The 18,501-nt window shown below is 43.8% G+C and overlaps 1 protein-coding gene across 7 annotated transcripts in view; it reads right to left on the bottom strand.

Moving 5' to 3' along the window:
* The window catches only part of CUX1 (cut like homeobox 1), a 264,153-nt gene that overhangs the window by 19,427 nt on the left and 226,225 nt on the right, over window positions 1–18,501 (bottom strand). For 6 of the 7 annotated variants that reach the window (XM_065853071.2, XM_071816982.1, XM_071816983.1 and 3 more), the window contains 2 exons: window positions 17,766–18,030; window positions 890–12,702 (listed from right to left, as the gene is read on the bottom strand). The exons of the other annotated variant lie outside the window; for it this stretch is intronic. In XM_065853071.2, coding sequence (XP_065709143.1) covers window positions 11,991–12,702; window positions 17,766–18,030 — 977 coding nt within the window. In that variant the 3' untranslated portion in view covers window positions 890–11,990. Of the gene's footprint in view, window positions 1–889; window positions 12,703–17,765; window positions 18,031–18,501 lie in introns of those variants that run through there. 7 annotated transcript variants of the gene reach the window in all.

The following is an 18,501-nucleotide window of genomic DNA, read 5'->3' as shown; positions in this document are numbered from 1 at the left end:
ACAGATTTCCAGCCTGGCCCTTCAAAACTCCTCGTGCCCAGCTGAACATTCCCTGCTCAACAGGAATCTCGGCCTGTGGGCTGCGCACAACACACGGGCAGGAAAACAATCACAGTAAGAAATAAACTGCAGGACACAATATGAATGTTGGTCCCTCACAACCACCGCCAATTCACAATTTGAGAAAATAAGCACAGCAAACACACCCGTACACACACACACACACACACACACACTCTCTACCTGAACCTGTTCAAGATAGGGCTTTATTCTACTATTTTTTAAAGATAGAATTCTGCTGATTGATTAAAACATCTGTTCCTCACCAACACCAAACTTCTGACTTCTAGACTCTGTAAATATGGAGTATATCTATAGGAACAACATGTCGTAAAGCACTAGAAGAGGAATTTATATAAAAAGTAAGTGTAAAAATAAACAGTGAGCCAAATATCTGGGACAATTCTTTTACATTTTCATTTTTACATCTAAAGCATTTTTGACTTCAAGACAATGCGTTTATTCTGGTTTTTTTTAATAATTGACTAACATATCATTATCATGCTAAAAACAATCCCCCTTGCAGTCTCGGACCCAAAATGCATCTTTTCTGTCCATGAAGCCAGGTGTCCCCCTCTCACTGACTGCAACAGGAATTCGAATTCACACTTGAATTCCACTGAAAAAAGGACACGGCTCGGAAATCTGACACTTCAGTATTTAAGGTATTGAAAATATCCCCCCTCGCCTAGAAACTGATACACAAAAAGTGAATTTCCCCCCCCCCCAGACAAAGAGAAATCCCCAGCAAACCCAGCCAGAACCACCAATGTAAATGTTTGCTGCTTGGACTCAGGTCTCACCTCCAATAAAGACAGCCCACGCGGAATTGTGTTTGTATAAAAGATATTTACTTCAATTATCACACCTAGGGTGCTAGTGAATAATAATAATAATAATACATCGTGTGAGTTTCATACAGTGATATTGCTTCTCCATATCATATAGGGACCGTTGTACAGTGCTGAGAACAAACATTATATGGCTAACCAAACGAAGACAGAAGAAACAATGCCATTCTGCTGACGGAGGGAGCGCTGCCCTGCTACTGCCAGCCATATAAACTCTTACTTTTATGTTTAAACAAATACCAAGAAATAAAATGTTACAAAAGATGAGTCACAGCAACACAACGTGGGCTTCTCAAAGCTACTTGTACAAATAAAAAAAAAATGACACTTTTTTTTTTTTGGTCAATTGGGTCTTTGTGAGGATTTTTTTTCTTTTAAATCTGTGATTGTGAATATAACAAACAAGCTCTAAAAACATCTAAGACTTAGTGCGTTACAGAAAAAATATAAAATACTGCTAAAAATGTAAGACACCACAATACACTGGGGTAAAAACTGAGCTTATTATTAAAAAAAAAAGTTCTCAGGAAAAAGTACACCACTTTCTGTTTGAGTTCGTCTTGTGCTGTGTTAGTAGTCGGGGCATTTCAAAGCTCTGCCCATTATCATGGCAAGTAGTTATTGCACAAATGCAAAGAGTTAATTTCTTAATTAAAAAAAAAAAAAAAATGAAGAGGGACATGAGAAAAACAATTAAAAAACAAACCAAAAGAACATTCCCCCCCTCCCCAGCCAACCTCCATCTGCTTTGGAATTAACGTCCAGATCTGTACACGTGACATTCTCGCAGCGTTTCCAGCGAGTGGGGCGCGCGGTGCCCCCGCTTTTGGAACGGGAAGGGTAAAACATGCTTTCCAACACAGAAATGCATAGAGTATTGTGACAGGAACAACCTTTTTGTTCCGCGGAGGTTACCCAATCGTTACCATAGGGCTTTTTTGTCTTTTTATTTTAAATTCTGTTTTTCAGACTATGCCGGAAGGAAAGAACCTCGCATGAGGAAATTCATCTGATGGTTTTCAGTGGGACACCCTCGAAAGGCAAAGTGCAAATTCGCTTCCAAACCCGCAGCGGCGGTGCTGTGCGGCCGGCCCGGTGCCGTGTGGCCAGTGCGGTGCCGTGTGGCCAGCCCAGCGCGGTGCCATGTGGCCACCCGGTGCCGCGTGGCCGGCCCAGCCCGGTGCCGTGTGGCCAGCGCGGTGCCGTGTGGCCACCCGGTGCCGTGTGGCCGGCCCAGCCCGGTGCCGTGTGGCCAGCGCGGTGCCGTGTGGCCACCCGGTGCTGTGTGGCCGGCCCAGCGCGGTGCCGTGTGGCCACCCTGGCACCGGTGCGGTCGGACACGCGCTCCCCGCCACCAGCTGCGGCCGTTTCTAGCGCAACGCTTTTCCATTTTGCTCCAGGCAGCTCGGCGCTCCCCGGTTTCCTAGCCAGGGAAAGCCTGTCTGAACGTGTTTCGACACCGCGAGAGAACTAAACGACTCCTCTGTGACAAAGATCGATTCGCAATGCGCGACCTCCGCAGTTCACACCAGGGAAAAGTTGCTGCTGCACAAGGTGATTATTTCTTTTCGTTTCTTTTTTTTTCCTCAACCAACTTTGAATGAGAAGAAAATCAGAAATTCAAACATACGCCAACAAAGATGAACATCACAGGAAACCACTCTCTCATTTTAAATTAACACTCTTGAGTAAATCGCAATGGACTCTGACAAAGGGGCACTGCATCGTCATGAAAATCTCAGTAGAGGCTCTAGGAGGCTAAGGGTATTTTCTCTCTCTGTATATTTTAACTCTCGTCTTTCGCAACTGAGGCTTCTTATTCTCAGTCCTAAATTATTTTAAAACTACTTAAATAATATTATTTATTAGGCATTTAGATAAAATATTTTTTTTTTAAAAAATGATTGCTCTAGAAAAACACAACAGGGGCACAATGATATGGATAGGCCAGCGAGCCGACACCACCCGCTCCGTCGCTGGGATAGCCCAGGCTTTCTCCAACATCCGTTCATGGGATATGTACATACTCCTGCCGTGTGCACACCAAACAAAAATAAACCTCAAAAAAAGAAACTGTTAAAATTAATCTCATAAATAGGAAACAGTAGATTGTTTTCCTAATCACAAACCACCTTTATATATTTCACCTTACGATGCTGCAGAGAGCGAGCTTGACAGAGGGTACACAAGTGCGGGTACCGGCTGAGGACGCCGGCAGGCGAACGCTTGCTCTTTGCAAACCCAATCTGAGACCCGAATGACTTTCCAGCGCCTCGCCACGCAGCTCCGGGCACGGAAAAGACGACAGCACGTGTTAGCGATGGCACGAAAGGACGCGGTGACGAGCTGGCGATGGCCGGAGCCCACGAGTGTTTCCTGAACGGCTGCAGACCTGCGAGCGCGGCGGTGAGACGGAGCTTTACAAGCAAAACCGCTGCTGGGTGAGGGTGGATTTTCCAATCCCAGGCCCAACCGGAGCCAACCCAGAGGGATTATTATTATTTTATTTACTTTTTTTCCCTTGGGGACCTGAATTCTCCTAAACTAGAGCTCGCGCTCGCCAGCGTTTGGCGGCCGGGACATAAACCTCCCAACGCTAAATGAGGATTTCTATTGCACAAAGCCTCAGCGCACAGTGTCTCGAGTGCTCGTTGGCACAGGAACCCTCCTCGGTCGGCGTTCGCTCTCCCCTCACCCCAATGAAAAGCGGCTGTGAGTGCTGCAGTCTAGACCCCTGTGCTTTAGATTATTCTCCACAAAGAGATTAGGCAATAAGGCACATAGCTTTCCAAGTTTAGAAAGATTGTTGAGCAGGAAAGTAGTAAAACTGAGAAACTTAATGGGAAACGCGGTAACACATGGGATTTCGATGACACGCCTATTGATTGAAAATCATTTCACACTGAACTAAAATCTTTCCGCCACAGAACAAAACTGATCCGTGATCTCCATCTCTCTAGAGGAGGAGAGAAGGAAATGGAAGCCCTGATCGAGGAAAAAGAGAAGTACGATACGGATGTGATCTTGCTTATTCCCCGCGAGCCTCCTGTAGGAACTGGATGCCCAGGTGCTCCCTGTACAGCCTGTACGAGCATCCAGAGGTAACGAGGTACTTTGGGAACACTTTTAAAGCTACTAATAATGTACCCCCATTTAAATAATACATCACAATAGCACTAAGGGTCTAACGTAAGCTAACAAAAGCCAGAGAAGTCTGATCAAAAGACTGATTGTAGAAAATGCTTTTTGTATTTACTTGGAGATCAGACTGTACCTCGGAGCAAGTCAGGTGCCAAGTTTTATCTCTTCTCTTGAAAACACAGAGGTTCACCCTCTGAGAGAAATGGCAGAATAGAGCATTTCTATCTCATTCTTAAGAATACTTGAATTTTCAGTTTAGGGAGATGAAGAATGAACCACGTGCTTTAATGTGATACTTAATTTTCTGATCAGCTGTTTTTGCCGTTGTTTTAACCACATTGCACATGTCTTTGCTACCCACCTTCCCCCCATACACAGATTTAGCAGAGTATATGTGGCGTGTACAAATACCTGGCATATTAACTTGCTACAAGCCGCATCAAAGCAAAACCTACAGCCCAACCGCTACGGGATGTCGGGGACAAGGTTTGACCTTCCATTTCACATCCCTCGGCTTTTGCGCATCCCAGACCCTTGGAATTATTTCTATGTATTCTGACCGCGATCTTCCCCCTCCTCATTAGCTGAACCCGTGTATCTCAGACACTCCGATCTCTCAGGTGGTTAATCCCCTCTTCACGACAGGGAATTTATCTGACAAGTGGGACAATGGCATTCTCTGCGCATTAAAACACATGTTGGTTTTAAGCACGCGCTCACCTACACCCCAAACGATTTCGCGAATTTGGCTGTAGCGATTCTACTGCACCGTTAACACCAAGCACGTAAGTATATACAGAAGGGCTCTTCCATACAATCATGTACATACATATATTTAACAACTCCTAAAAACGCATATTAGTTACCCGCATAGACAGAAGAGGATAATGCAACTTAGCGCTGTTTTTCTTGCCATCGACAGAGAGGTTGCACTGTTATGAACATCACCACAGAATTACACAGTAACTTTGCAAAGAGCAGTCACCGTAACAGCAGAAATCTCCTGGCACGACTCTCCATTTCCAAGGATCTTTGGATGAAGGTTGTACTAGGTAGTACAAATATCTCTAAAATTCAAACAAAAGTCAAAGATGTGACACCATGGGGACCGCAGGCATCTACTTTTCTGTCCTGTTTCCTGCACCGTTTTGTTCTGGTTAAGAATTCAGTCGTCATCTGCGCTTGGCTGTTTCAAAATACAAAACTGCAATGATACCATGAAACCAAGGGTTTTAATAATAAGAAATCTACACAACTGCGGCAAAAACCTACCAACATCGCTGTGAGTAAAGCAAGCCTGAAAAAATGGCAGCAATTGTCCTTTGTGGAATAGCTGGACATGGAAAAATACCATAATCTTATCATTTTTTTTAAAAGGAGGCATTTCCTTTCAATGCACTTTAGTGCCAGAACTTGTTTGTGAATACCAATGAAAATCAAGCTCAGGAATCAGATCATTATTTTTTTCTGTTCACAAAATGGTTGTAAAAATGGAGAACTCAGACAGCCAAGGACTTTGGGGTCGACCTGGCGTGCCCAGGTCTTGGGAGAAGCTGGTCTGGTGCCTCCATCGGTCCTTGGCTGAGCAGGGTCACTAACAGAAGGTCAGGGCAAGACTCTTTTCAACGGGAAAATGACCTTACAACTAACACTTTCTATTAAATATGCCACAGTACCACTCGGCTGCGGAGAAATCATCCCTGAGGAGAGAGATGGCACCACTTGCAAACCTGTTTTTAAGGCTTTTTGAAAACTTAAGTGCACAGGCCTAACGCTAACCTTCTCCAAAAGGATACATTTCACCTTCAGAGCATAAAAACGCTTTATCCTTGCATATTAACAGGGTTAGGGCATAGTACATGACCTGGTCATGTGCGACAAATCAGTCCCTAGGCATAGCATAAACGGCTTTTCTTGTTATAAAGTTCATTATTAACTCTATTTTATACATGGCATAGCCAATATATCCCATAAAACAGATGGGGAGGAAAGAACAAATTGGTGAAATAATAGTTGTGCATTTTAGGTTTCAAATACATATGTGAATGAGACGGGGTCAACTAAGTCACTTTTCAAACTAAGAAGATTGAGCTGGAACAGAAATTCAGATCTCGTGCTTTCCACACCAGTGATTCTCCTTGCAACTTAAAACCATCCAGCAACATTTTAAACTGCTGGGAAAAAGAAGCCTTTTGTTTGTACAGAATTTTAAGATTATCTCCTTTTTAAAATTTTTAAGTAAGTTGATTGTATATGCAACACAAAGGAAGAAAATGTTGATGCTCAAAGAGCGGGGCGGCAGAAAGTGCAATGGCAAGTAGGAGCCCGGCATCTGAGTGAACCCAAGAACTGCTCTGCAGCTGTTCTACCTGCGTGAGTTGGATTTAGGAATACGAGGTTATTAAGCCACCTGCCTCGTCAGGGCCAGAACTGCCACTCACTCACGGGAAAGACTTGATGTGGTTTTAGCGAACATTAAATCTGCCCCCCACCTAAGAACCATTTTTCCCTCTTCTCCTCCTCCCATGTTTCCGATATTCTCCACGGAACCCTCGCAGCTCAGCCCCGACAGCGGCTTTGAGACAGAAAATCCCGGGATACGCACGCTGGGTGAAGAAGAAAGAGGAGAATTTAAGAAGTTCACTCCTTAGGAAGAGATACAAATGAAGCAAATCTAGTGCCGTCCATCTGCACGTTAAAATGTCACCCATTTACTTTCAGTTTGCAACAAATTGCTAAAATTACCCATCTCTTTGCAACCTCGCTCAAGGCACTGGTCCAGATTACTGTGAAATTTCCGTTTAAATAAACTATGTTGGATTTAAGTGCAAATAAGTGTCCAAAACCAATTACTTTTTCTCATGTATTCTCATACTTTATATACGGTCACTTATTTATTTAGAAATTTATTTATTCTTCTGTTTCTAACCTGCCCTGTTTGTTTTTGCCAGGAGCATTTTTATTTCATAAGTTTGAAGAATACTTGAAATTAATAATTTTAAGATGGCAAATGACAGACTCGTGACTGCAGCTGTGTGAGTGGGGACTGCAATCACTATCAGCATTTACCATTATTTCATTATGGTATTTTGTCCGATTTCCCTCAATCCTACTAGATGAGAATCTCTCCGCTTTGTAGTTTGAATTATCAGAATGATGCGCTTCTCTAACTCACTATTTCTCCCACTAAAGGATTGTAAAATAGCAACTTTTAAGTAATTGGATCAGAGGATATTGCATAGAATTCTGTCGTGTTCATGACCCCTCTTCTCTACATGGCTCCCATATGCACAAGTTACATAAAAATAATGCAAAGATCTTTCACCTAATGAGAAAGGCACATATTGTTTTTCTTTTTAACTGTAAGATAGATCTTTTCTATTACAGCAAGGAGTTCGTTATTAAAGGACTCAATAATTCATGATATGGGCAGAGTGCAATGATACAGGTTCCTTTAGAGAGTGCCCCTATCTATAGGCATTTTACAGACGAATAAATAAAATGGTCACATTTTATGGCATCTAGAGCAATTGTAATTAAATGCATTCCTGCCAATAAACATGTGCAATTCCACTGTCTGAAATCTGTATCCTCAAAAATGGAAGTGTATTGACAACCCTATTGTATGAACCCCCTGCCAGGGGATACTTTTGCTTTCAGTAAACCAAGTATTACACTATTGTCCTTCCCTCACCGTTTTATCTACAATTTTATCTGCAGTGTAAAGGCCTGGGGCCTTCACCCACAGTTTTAGTAAGAGCATGGAACTGGAAACAGAAAGAGAAAATACAAAATGCTTTTAAAGAACCTCAGGAAAAAAACAGACTCCGGCATTACAGATTTACTGAACACTACCTGTGCTTTTAGCCATGGGGCACAGAAACGCCAACAGCGAGGGCTCTGCTGCCAAGAGTGACCGTCCCGCGAGATGAGCCCCATGTCACACGTGCCTGAAAAACACCTTTTCCCTTCCCATGCCATCAGGGACCCGAGATGGTAAAAAAGCCCCCGTGCTACTCTTTGGCATTTCTTCCCTTCCGCCTTTTTATCTTTTTCATTAAGTTAAAAAGGAGTTATTCCACTAAACGCCCTCCTCAAAGCGTTGCTTCGAAATGCCTCACTCCATCAGAAATAGAGCGGAAACCTCTCCGTGCCGCTGGAGTTCAGTCTCTAAGCTGGGGACGTCTCTACCAGTTTGGAAAGCCAGTAGGTAACTCATCTCCAACGGGGGAATCTCGGCAGTAGTTCAAGCTAATCCGTTTCACTTGCCACCGAAACAGAGAAGCAGCTGTGACCTTGGCTAAAAACCGGGAACGAACAGCTGGGAACATCGACTCTCCGAGCCCCATCCGAGGGTGTTTCTCTGTCTGCCCTTAAATAACTTGGTCACTAAGGGACCCAAAGTGACGCCCGGGTCACCCCAACAGCATCTCAGCAGGCTAATCCACATTCAACGCAGATCATGAAACGGGAAACAACAAAAGGAGCTAAGCCGTTAATAAAGTGCCAAAAATATAGGAAATACTGACAGCATTTTATTTGATTAATTTTATAATAGATACCAATGACAACCTTTGGCAGGATGGAGTGACTTCTGACTTACGAATGCTGTCTTTACCCAGCAAAATTACATGACTCAAATGTAATAATGGAGCTTAGAATTAACAGTTAGTGTTATAAAAGAACGATTTCCTCTAGGGCAAGCTACAGATATGCTTTTTAAAAATCATTACAGCATTAAAAACCAGGCAGATACTAAAGAATCCTCAAGAACTAGTGGAATCCTGAAAAGCAAACCAAAAACAAACAGGAAAAAAAAAAAGAAAGATATAAGTTTCAAGGCACTTACGTATTGCTTATTAAGAAGAGAGATTGACCTTAAGCGCTGCATTTGTGTTCGACCTGTGAATACAGTTCCGCTGTCGTCTAATGCAGCACGAGCTCTCAGTAAGCATCATGGAATGCAATCGTATAGACACAGGCACAAGAACAGTTTGGGGAATATTAATTTAAAAATAAAAATTGTCAAACAGAAAGAAACCCTCGCTATGGAGAAAGCCAAGAATAACCACTTGACTGCATCAAGCACCTGGATCTCACATCAGCAGACAAGGACAGTAGGAACAGACTGGCAAGTGTCTTGCCTACAATTAATTAAAAAAACCCCACCTGAACCAAACAACAACCAAGAAAAAAACAAAGAACGTAAGAAAACATCAGTGTCTTCTAGTCAGAAGCGTCGCTTCTCGGCTGAAGACGCGTCTTGTTATGACTTGTATTAAGGTATGTGTATTTATACCGGGACGTGCACTTATCCATGGAGCTGTGCTCTGAAAGTCAAACCAGGACACTGTACAGATACCGAGAGGTGACACTTGGCTTTGCCACGTTATTTCCCTCGCTGGCCGTTCCCGCGGACTAACTGCGCTGCCGATAAGAAGCCGTAACTGCTTCCAGCACGAGCTGTCGCTTACTGGTGTCTGTCATTACAAATTCTCTATCAGCTCATCACAGAAAGGGGCAGCTGCTCTCTCTGCTCCTCAATTTTAGCTTTGCATCACAAGCCCCCAGTTACCCAAGGAGGTATCCTGAAACAGCGAGCAGTAAAAATAGGAAATAAATCCCTGCCTTTCAGCCTCCTAGAGCCTTCTTCATCATGAAAAGGATGGGTTTTAGTGTACTGATTCTTAATTTGTGAAAACTTGCGCTAAGTGCTGCTGTTGCATGTTAAGAGACTGTAAATGAAATACATAAGTTCTAAAACATCATGCAAGAAATGTGGTTTCACATCTTACAGTCAAAAATCCTACTAATGAATTAATACAAGCACACTGAGGTGTAATATTGGGAACATACCTTTAAAGTCGGAACTCCTCTCCCCATCCCTCCCTCCCCCAAAATCAGAAAAGTAATATTAATTAAACTTAAGAAGTAATGAATGCACCATTAAAGTGTCATCAAAAAGATGCTGACCTAAGACAAAAGTTCAATGATACACAATACGGTCAAAAGTCTTCAATCAATAATATACAGTATGACAACTACATCTTGTAAATTATACCCAATACTGCCGGCAGTCTATCCCTCTAAAGAATATTTGCCCCCTTTCATCCCTTCCTAACAATCAGATAATAAAATACAGCACCTATAAATAAGCAAAAAAAAATTATATATATATATATTTATATATATATATATATTCCGAAATCATCTATTGTTAGTTTTAAAGATATGGCAATAAAGGAGTCTAAATTAGCAAACTTGTAGAAGCCATAACTGATAAAACAGCTTATTGAAAAAAGGTGGCAGTAATGCACTCTATGTGTGCACAAGTACGTAAGAAAATACACAGACGTATAAAATTGCACGCACACACTCACGCACACACATCCTTCCACACACCTCTATGCTCACGCATATACATATAGACAACAGGAGGAGTTAGAGACAAGTTAGAATTGGATTTGTACTTTGATCAGCCCTAAACCTGTGCATAAAATAATGGAAAAAGGCTGTATTTCTGCAGGGCAGAATGGTCTAGACTGGGACCAGAGAGCAAAAAGGTTTTGGTTTGGGGTTTGGGCTATTTCCATCATGGGAAGAGCCCGTCCGGTCATTGCCATGTACTCTTTTTTTTTTATTCCACGCAAAAATAAGCTTCCCACAACTAAAACGTATTTAAAAATCAGTGCTTGTGGTGGGAAGAGAGTCAGTAAATGGCCACCAACAGCAGGAAAAGTTCTCGATGTGAGGCAGCTCCAGTCCCCTCTCAGTGGTGTGTGACAGCAATCGTACACGTGAGCTAACGCTTCAGCGACTCCACGCAAGCTGAATATTTCGGGTTACGACACGCGTCTCCGAAGTAGCAGGCTGAAATGTTACTGGCCAACGTTTGTTTTGAGCGATCTGCGTTTACCGAAAGGAAATCCTGTACACTACGAACCGAGTGAAATGATCAAGTACATGCTGTTTCTAAGTTGTCTCCTAAACCTCCTAGATATGAGGTCTGATCAGCGTGCTCTGTGGTTAGAGGTTAAAAAGCAGATTATAAAATACCTAAATTCAGATTTATTTTTTTTTGTCCTGATTTGGCCTAAAATGGAGTGTATTAAACAAACTCTGGTCTGCAAAAGCCCAGAATCAGTTAAAGCTATGAAACAATGTGCACTACGTGTCAATATTCTATTTCACTTACAAGAAAACACTAAGTCAGCTACCACAAATTAAGATATTTTCCTGATGTGACTTTTTTTTTTTTGTTTCGTTAAAAAATATGTGGAGTAAATGTGTTTTGTTTTTCTTTTTTTAATTCAAAGTTTCAAACAACAAGATTCTTTTCTTTTCTTGAAAATACGTAGGAATCCAAACTAGTGTGTTTAGAGTCGGTTGACTGTGCAATCTCTTAGTGGCAACTGAACAGCTACAAAAAACTTCCTTTTTCTTTTTTTTTTTCTTTTTTTTTTGAAAAATCTCCCCTTTTTTCCTGGTTTAAGAAGATAATAGTGTATTATCGCTCTGTAGCCATTAGATGGCAGATAAAAAGCCCCCTTTTAATATGTGGGTTTGATTTTTTTTTCTCTTTTTCTTTTTTCTTATTTTTGTTTTTTTTCCTGTTTTTCTGTTTTTAAAGCCCACACCAAAGAGGAGGGCACAAGGCAAAGCTGTATGAGTTATTCCAGAAACCGTGGAAATCACTTAGGGCAATAATAAAAACACTTCAGGGTACAAAAAAGCTTGACTACACATTTCAGTTTTCTTCCTCGAAAACACAAACATAAATTGGGCTTAACGCTCCTTTTTTTTTTTGTTTTCTATATGCACCTTGGCCTATGGCGTTTTTGCCCTGTGGCCCGCAGGGCGGTTAAGTGCGCAACACAATAAAACCAGTAGAGGTCCAGTTTCACTTCCCAGCTCTCCAGAGTTGGGCGAGTTTAAATCTCAAAACTCCCACTCGACGGCCTCTTCTCGACTCGCGGCCTTCTCCAAGCGGTGGATGATGTTGTTCAAGTTCGCCGCTTTCTTTTTCCTCAGGGAGCTGTCTCGCGTGTTCCTGGAGCTCGCCGCCTCCGAGAAGCCGAACAGGCTCTGGAGAGAGTTGGCTTTCTGCGAGCCTGCGGCCGGCGTCGAGCTCGTACTTGGCACACTGGAGATTTTCTCTGAACTTTCTTTTGACTTGTAGGAGCTCTCCCCTGTAAGGACTGAGGTGGAGGCAGCTGAGGTAGAGGCATCCCCTTCCGTGGCAGAGTTTGGCAGTGTCTCCAGAGCTTCTCCCGGGCGCTGCGATGCCGGCGGGGAGCCCTGGCGCGGCGCCCTGAGCCTGCCCTCGTCGTCGGTGTCCTCCGGGCTCTCCGCCTGCGACGGCTCCGCTTTCTCCGAACACCTGGCGCCTCGCAGTGCCTCTTCCCCGGCTTCGAAAGCCGACTCCGCTGACCCTCCCTGAGACTTTGTGGTTGCATTGCTGTACTCGTCCGCCTCCGGGCCGCTCGGCTTGCCTTCGGGTGGGCCGTCCGCGTCCACGCCATCGCAGCTGTCTCCCTCGGAGCTGTGGGCCGCCCGGCTGTTTCTGGCGGAGGGAGAGTCGCTCGACCCGGCCTGGCTCTGGCTCCCGGCTTGGATCTCCTCGATGAACAGCTCCCGGCGGATGCGAGACCTAGGAGACAGGGGAGAGGGATGGTGAGTCTGCCGGGGTCACTCAGGGCCGCCCTGCTCTACCACATTTAAAACACCCTTTCCTAAGGCGCCGTTTTGTCTTGGCTACGGGACAGCCGCACCACGTGGGGTCAGCGGGAGCGCTCACACCCTTCAAACCCAAAGGACTGATGAAAAGGCACTTGGAAGAACATCGAATAATTGTCAAGATGCTCTTAATCCTGGAGAAGCTGAGAGAGATCTTATCAATGCTGATCAATAGCTCCAGGGTGGGTGTCAAGAGGATGGACCAGACTCTTTCCAGTGGTGCCCAACAGCAGGGTGAGGGGCAACAGGCACAGACTGAAACACAAGAGGTTCCATCCGAATATGAGGAGAAACTTCCTTACTTTGAGGTGCCAGAGCCTGGCCCAGGCTGCCCAGAGCGGGTGTGGAGTCTCCTTCTCTGAGACATTCAAACCCGCCTGGACCCACCTGTGTGATCTGCTCTGTGACCCTGTGTGAGCAGCTGGGTTGGACTGGGAGATCTCCAGAGGTCCCTTCAACCCCACCCAGTCTGTGACTCTGTAATCTCATTTTCCCCGGCCACACGAACCCTGCTGTGCTCAAAGGGACCACCCGGGGGCTCCTCCACAGTGCAGCAGGAGCGCGGGAGGTCACAGATGGGATTTTGAACAGAAAAGCCATTTCTGGTGAATTCTGCAGCGCTCAGTGTTGAGACTGACCCCTCTGACTTCAACCAGGATTTTGCGTATTTATTGTAAATCTGATGTTGATGACCGGCCCACCTAGTGACCACTGCGGGCGTTAGGGAATAAAGCAAAAATATAAACTTTATGCAGATAATAAATTTGTACTAAAATGACTGGTGAAAGCCAATGACAGATCATCTTCTCCCCCTTTTTTTTTTTTCACGTTTAAATTAAGTAACATGTGTAATTATATGCTCAATTTTTACAGCACTGGATACGGTTTAAGGCACAGAGATTAGAAGCTCTGCAGTCTCCCATTCCCACTAAAAGTCTGACATCAGGAAGGTGAAACTTCACAACACACTGGGCCAAAAAAGGGATGATTTAGAAAACACGAATACATTTCTAGTAGATCCAGAAGAAAACAGTTTGTAAATACAAACCAATTCAGTTTTCTACTAGAAGTGAGCCACAGTTTGCCTAAACAAACAAGGAAAAAAACCTGGAGAACCCCGCTGGCGTTCTCTTGGACATCAAGGAGACGTGAAGATGAAATGAAGTCTGTTTTTGTGGAACTGCTCTGGGAAGCACAGCCCTTCGACAGCCTGTCAGCCCATGGGCCAGTCTGGCTTCTGCCTCATTTTTTATTTAAAAAAATCGATTTCAGAACATGAATACTGACAAGGCAAGGGTGCATTTCAAGGGAATGAATGCATTCCATGTGTAGTTAAAATTACCCACTGTCCCACCTTGTACCTGCTATTACTTGAAGTGTGCAATAATACCCCCCACACACTACCTTTGCCACTTAACTTGGTCCTTCCTCCCTACTCCTGCTCTTTTTAGGAGCTCCCAATGTCCTCGTGAGTACAGACACAGGGAGAGTTTAGCAAAACTTGATCTTTCAGAGTGAAGATAACACTTTTGGTTTTAGTCACGGAGAACTGCTAAAGGTCTTGCACATCACAAGTGAAATGCTGTCCCAGTGCTTATAGCTGGACGATTTTTTCATTTTTCCCTAATACGCTACAAAAGACAGCACACAATGGAAAAAAATTAGGGTAAATGCAGAGCACCATGTGAATACTGCTTTTGAAGCTAATGATCTTATTGACATGCAACAGAGTATTTCAGCAGTGCTTGCTGACTCTGCGCTTTCGAAGGATTTAGGGGATCTGTAATTTTCCCTAGGAGAATATTACTCACCTAACAGAAGACCACAGGTGCTAACATTAATTTTCTATTACCATTAATTGCATGCATCCTGCAACATCGATTATCAGGTTCTATTTATGCCTATAATCTTGCACAGACATTGATCCAGAACATGGTGCTCCCGTAACGTTCCCCAAGTCAGGAGGGGAAACAGGTAAGAGCTTTGGCACATAAAATACCGCAGGTCCAGCAAGACACAGAACGACATGGTTGCTGAGTATCTGACCACAGCCCTACAAAATAAAGGTTTGATGTCTGTTCAAACCCCTGGAATTCACACCCAATACATTGCTTCTGAAATCCAGTCTGGCTCCTGATTAACACAGTAATTAAATCCCTATGGTAAAAAAGAACTGGTGACAGCAGCTCGGAAATACCCAGAGAGCATTCCTCTCGGTAGAAGGTGTTGGCCTCAACATCAACACGCCCTGTTGGCATTTAGCAGTGTAACTCAAAATATCAGAGATCTCATCTCCTGCGGTATATGTTGAAGTTCCCTGCATAAGCTTTCACACAACATCGAAACAGGCACAATGCTGCAGTTCATTGAAAAATATGCCCAGAGTATGAGCAATGAAAATTAGGATCCAACAGCACTAGGTTACAACTCAGGAAAGTTTGGTTTAATTCCTGATGCTTGTGCAGTATCATCTCTGTGACCCTACCGAGCTTATGTGCCACTTGCCACATGTGAAATGGGTTAGAAATCCCCACCTCCTAATTTTTTGTACCATTCTTAAGACAATAGAGTCTCAGACTCTGATGTGTCCTGTATGTGCTTCACTACTGCAGAGTAAGGTATATTTATTTTTATGTTCTGAGACCTATGTGACTGGCATGGATGTAAAGCCATAGACTTGGAGCAGTTTGCAGACATGTCAAAATCCTTTATACCTATTTATAGTCTGAAGTGAATTATTTTTTTGCTTGTCGAGGATTGTTTTTTTAAATTTCTTTTGCTGCCTAAAATGAATACCAGGGCTGATCTCCCATCTGGTGGATATAAAGGTAGATTCTGCTGTAGCAGCCACCTTTGGAAAGCAAGGTTTGGGCTGAATCCCAAAAAAGCATCACTGCCACAGGATTCCCAAGGGAGAGGAAAACAAGCTTGTCCAAATCTGTACCCTGCGTTACCGGAATTTAAAGAAAAATTTATATTAAAGAACACTTAGAGATCTGAGATGTGGAACTGCTGCTGTGTGAAGACTCTTCACTTTGGCAAAGAAACTGGTTGAGGGAAAGTATAACAGAGATAAACAGGAGTGTGTCCTGGAGAAGATGAAGAGAAGCAACACTACCCATTTCTTTCAGTAGATGAGTTGCAGAACAGTCAGACCCTGATCCCCCAGCAGAGCACGTAACCAATACCTCTTCTGCAAAGTCTTGCAAATTATTTAAGAGCACTTCATGCATGAAAGCTAAGGAAATTATTGTACAGAGGAAAAGAACAGGCAGGTGTTTTGATTTTCAGTGGTGGCAACCGCTCAGAGCACCCAGGGCTCCGAACAGGCTCCAAACATCTCTTTGAAGTCCGGGAGACACAGCAGCACATCTGGGAGCAGATCCAGATCCCTCAGTGCTGGGAGGCTTGTGCTACCCACCAGCCTCCAGCACCTTGTTTATACATCTTTTATTTTGTATACAACTGTCAGCACCTAGTCTGCATTAATGTATAGCTTGGTGTGGCTAAATGCGCTGATCAATCATGACTTGTCAGGCTTCCGCGCAGCACGCCGGAACAGGAGATCTCCTGATAATGAGGAAGATGACACATGCCACCAGTGCTCCCGCACTCGTCTGCCTAAGTGAGAACAGCACATTTTGCTGTCAGGCCAAAGGGAACATATTTTCATAGGCATTCCTCCAACTTGTGTATAATTGCCTAGAAGTGGGAACTGGAAGAGAGGCCTGCATTTGAGCAGTGAAAGAGGCTGCATCTGCAGCGAATTCAAGCCAGTGAAATTCAGTGTAAATATGATTACCCGCTGGTTATAATTTTTAAATTTTATATTGTTGACTATAAACATTATTTAACTATTGTGCATAATATTTCTGAGACATCTCATTAAACAGTGCTGCTTCTGCTTCAGCTACTTCCCTGCTAAAATCTGAGAAGGGCCAAAGTGGAAAATACCCTTTAAATGTTAGCAGTTTCTAAAAACAAACAAGTTTAGCAATCTGGACTAATTAGGAGCATTACTGGCTCCAAGTGAAGGAGCAGCATAGTACTAAATCTGGTATCTTAACTCTACCTGTTCAATATTCATTAGCGCGAATTTCTTGGAGAAAAGTCTGCTGCACTAATTAAGATTCCCAAGCACCGTTGATAATGTTCATTCAAATCCTTCTAATTCTTATATCCAATTCCAGCATTGTTTCTTTTTATCGGTGTCTCCAGGCCAAAACCTACTTCAGCGGTTCAAATATGGAGAAGGTTCCTTCTAATATGAGAAAGGAACTAAAGAGAGCAACATCTTATTTCATTTCAGCGGGACTCAATGATTTAATCATAACAAGGACATAAATCTGCAGCCGCATCTGACATCAGGGTTATCAGTTCTCTGTCCTTCACAACTGTGTGGAGCTTCCCAGAGATACAGCACACACTGTGCCTATTTTCAGAGCTTAGTGACTCAAGACCTAAAAGAAAATCCCCTTTTTGCTCTTTAGTGGGAAAATTATATGACGGACGCAGTGCAATTCTGGTGCCACCCAGCAGAGGACACTTCCAGGTATCCTCCACCAAGTGACCCAGGTGTAACACACGCCTATATATGTGTATATATGTGTGGGTAAGTATCTGTGAGAGTGTGCATAAGCAAGTAAGAAAGACCAGTCTTGCTTACTGCAATGAGATTTATAAATATTCAATAGTGGACATCTCTAAATCCACGCCCACCCCAAAAGCGAGACTTTCTGTTTAAAAGCACTACTTATATCAATATGTGAATAGTGCTGTTCCTCAGGGATGACCTAAAATTAGGCTAGCGCATTAGCATTACTTTTAGTCGCAACCTCCCTGCTGTCGAAACTGTTCATTTTGTACAACCGCCCAATGCCAGCGGAAGCAGACACAGCCTGCTGAAGCAGAGCAGCACCCTGCCAAAGCAAATAAAACAAATCCTTTACAAACAGGGCTCCCCGGGAGATCTCATACCTGTAATTGTGGAACCAGTTGATCACGGTGCTGGTTTTCAAGTTGAGCTGCGTGGCGAGTTCCTCAATGGTTTTTGGTGATGGGTATGGCTTTTGCTGGTAGGCTCGTTTCAGAGCTTCCTTCTCTTCTGGCGCCAGCACCACGCGGGGTTTCTTGAGCTGGTGCTGTGGCTGCGGGCTGGCTCCCTGGCTGTAGTCGATGCCAGCGGACGAGGACTCGCAGGACTGGCTGTCACTAACAGAGCTGTGTCGCCGTTTCATGTAGGCTGAAAGAGAAGCGCATCGGATCAGTCCCAGCCGAACACAAACGTAAAAATCAATGGATGCGCGAGCTGTGGAATGAACGCGGACACGACGGGTTGTAGAAGCATGGATGAGCTATCTGGAGAGAGCGGAAAGGAAGGGGCACCGTCAGATTAGAGGAAAGCAAATGTGGGGAGGTTGCAAGAGACAGAAAAAGAAGAAAGAAGGGGAAGAAAAGTGGGTAAATTGACTGGAAACCTGTCAGAGTCTTCTGCTTTTTCAGTGAACGTGGAACATGAATAACAAGGTTTGGTTAACATTACAGATTTCAAATTCACTCTTTCAAGAGTGGTGAACTTCCACGCAAGCACCCAATTAGGACAGTTGAATTTCAACTGAAATGGTTTTGGTTGTTAAGCACTTAAGGTGTACACTGGGGTCTCTGAATTACAAATCTGCCTACGGAAGCTGAAGGCAGCGGCAGCCGCGTCTCT

This window comes from Patagioenas fasciata, chromosome 19 (assembly GCF_037038585.1).
Source record: "Patagioenas fasciata isolate bPatFas1 chromosome 19, bPatFas1.hap1, whole genome shotgun sequence".
NCBI lineage: Eukaryota > Metazoa > Chordata > Aves > Columbiformes > Columbidae > Patagioenas > Patagioenas fasciata.
Note: the sequence above shows the minus strand (reverse complement) of the source record. Positions and strands in the feature narration are given on the sequence as shown.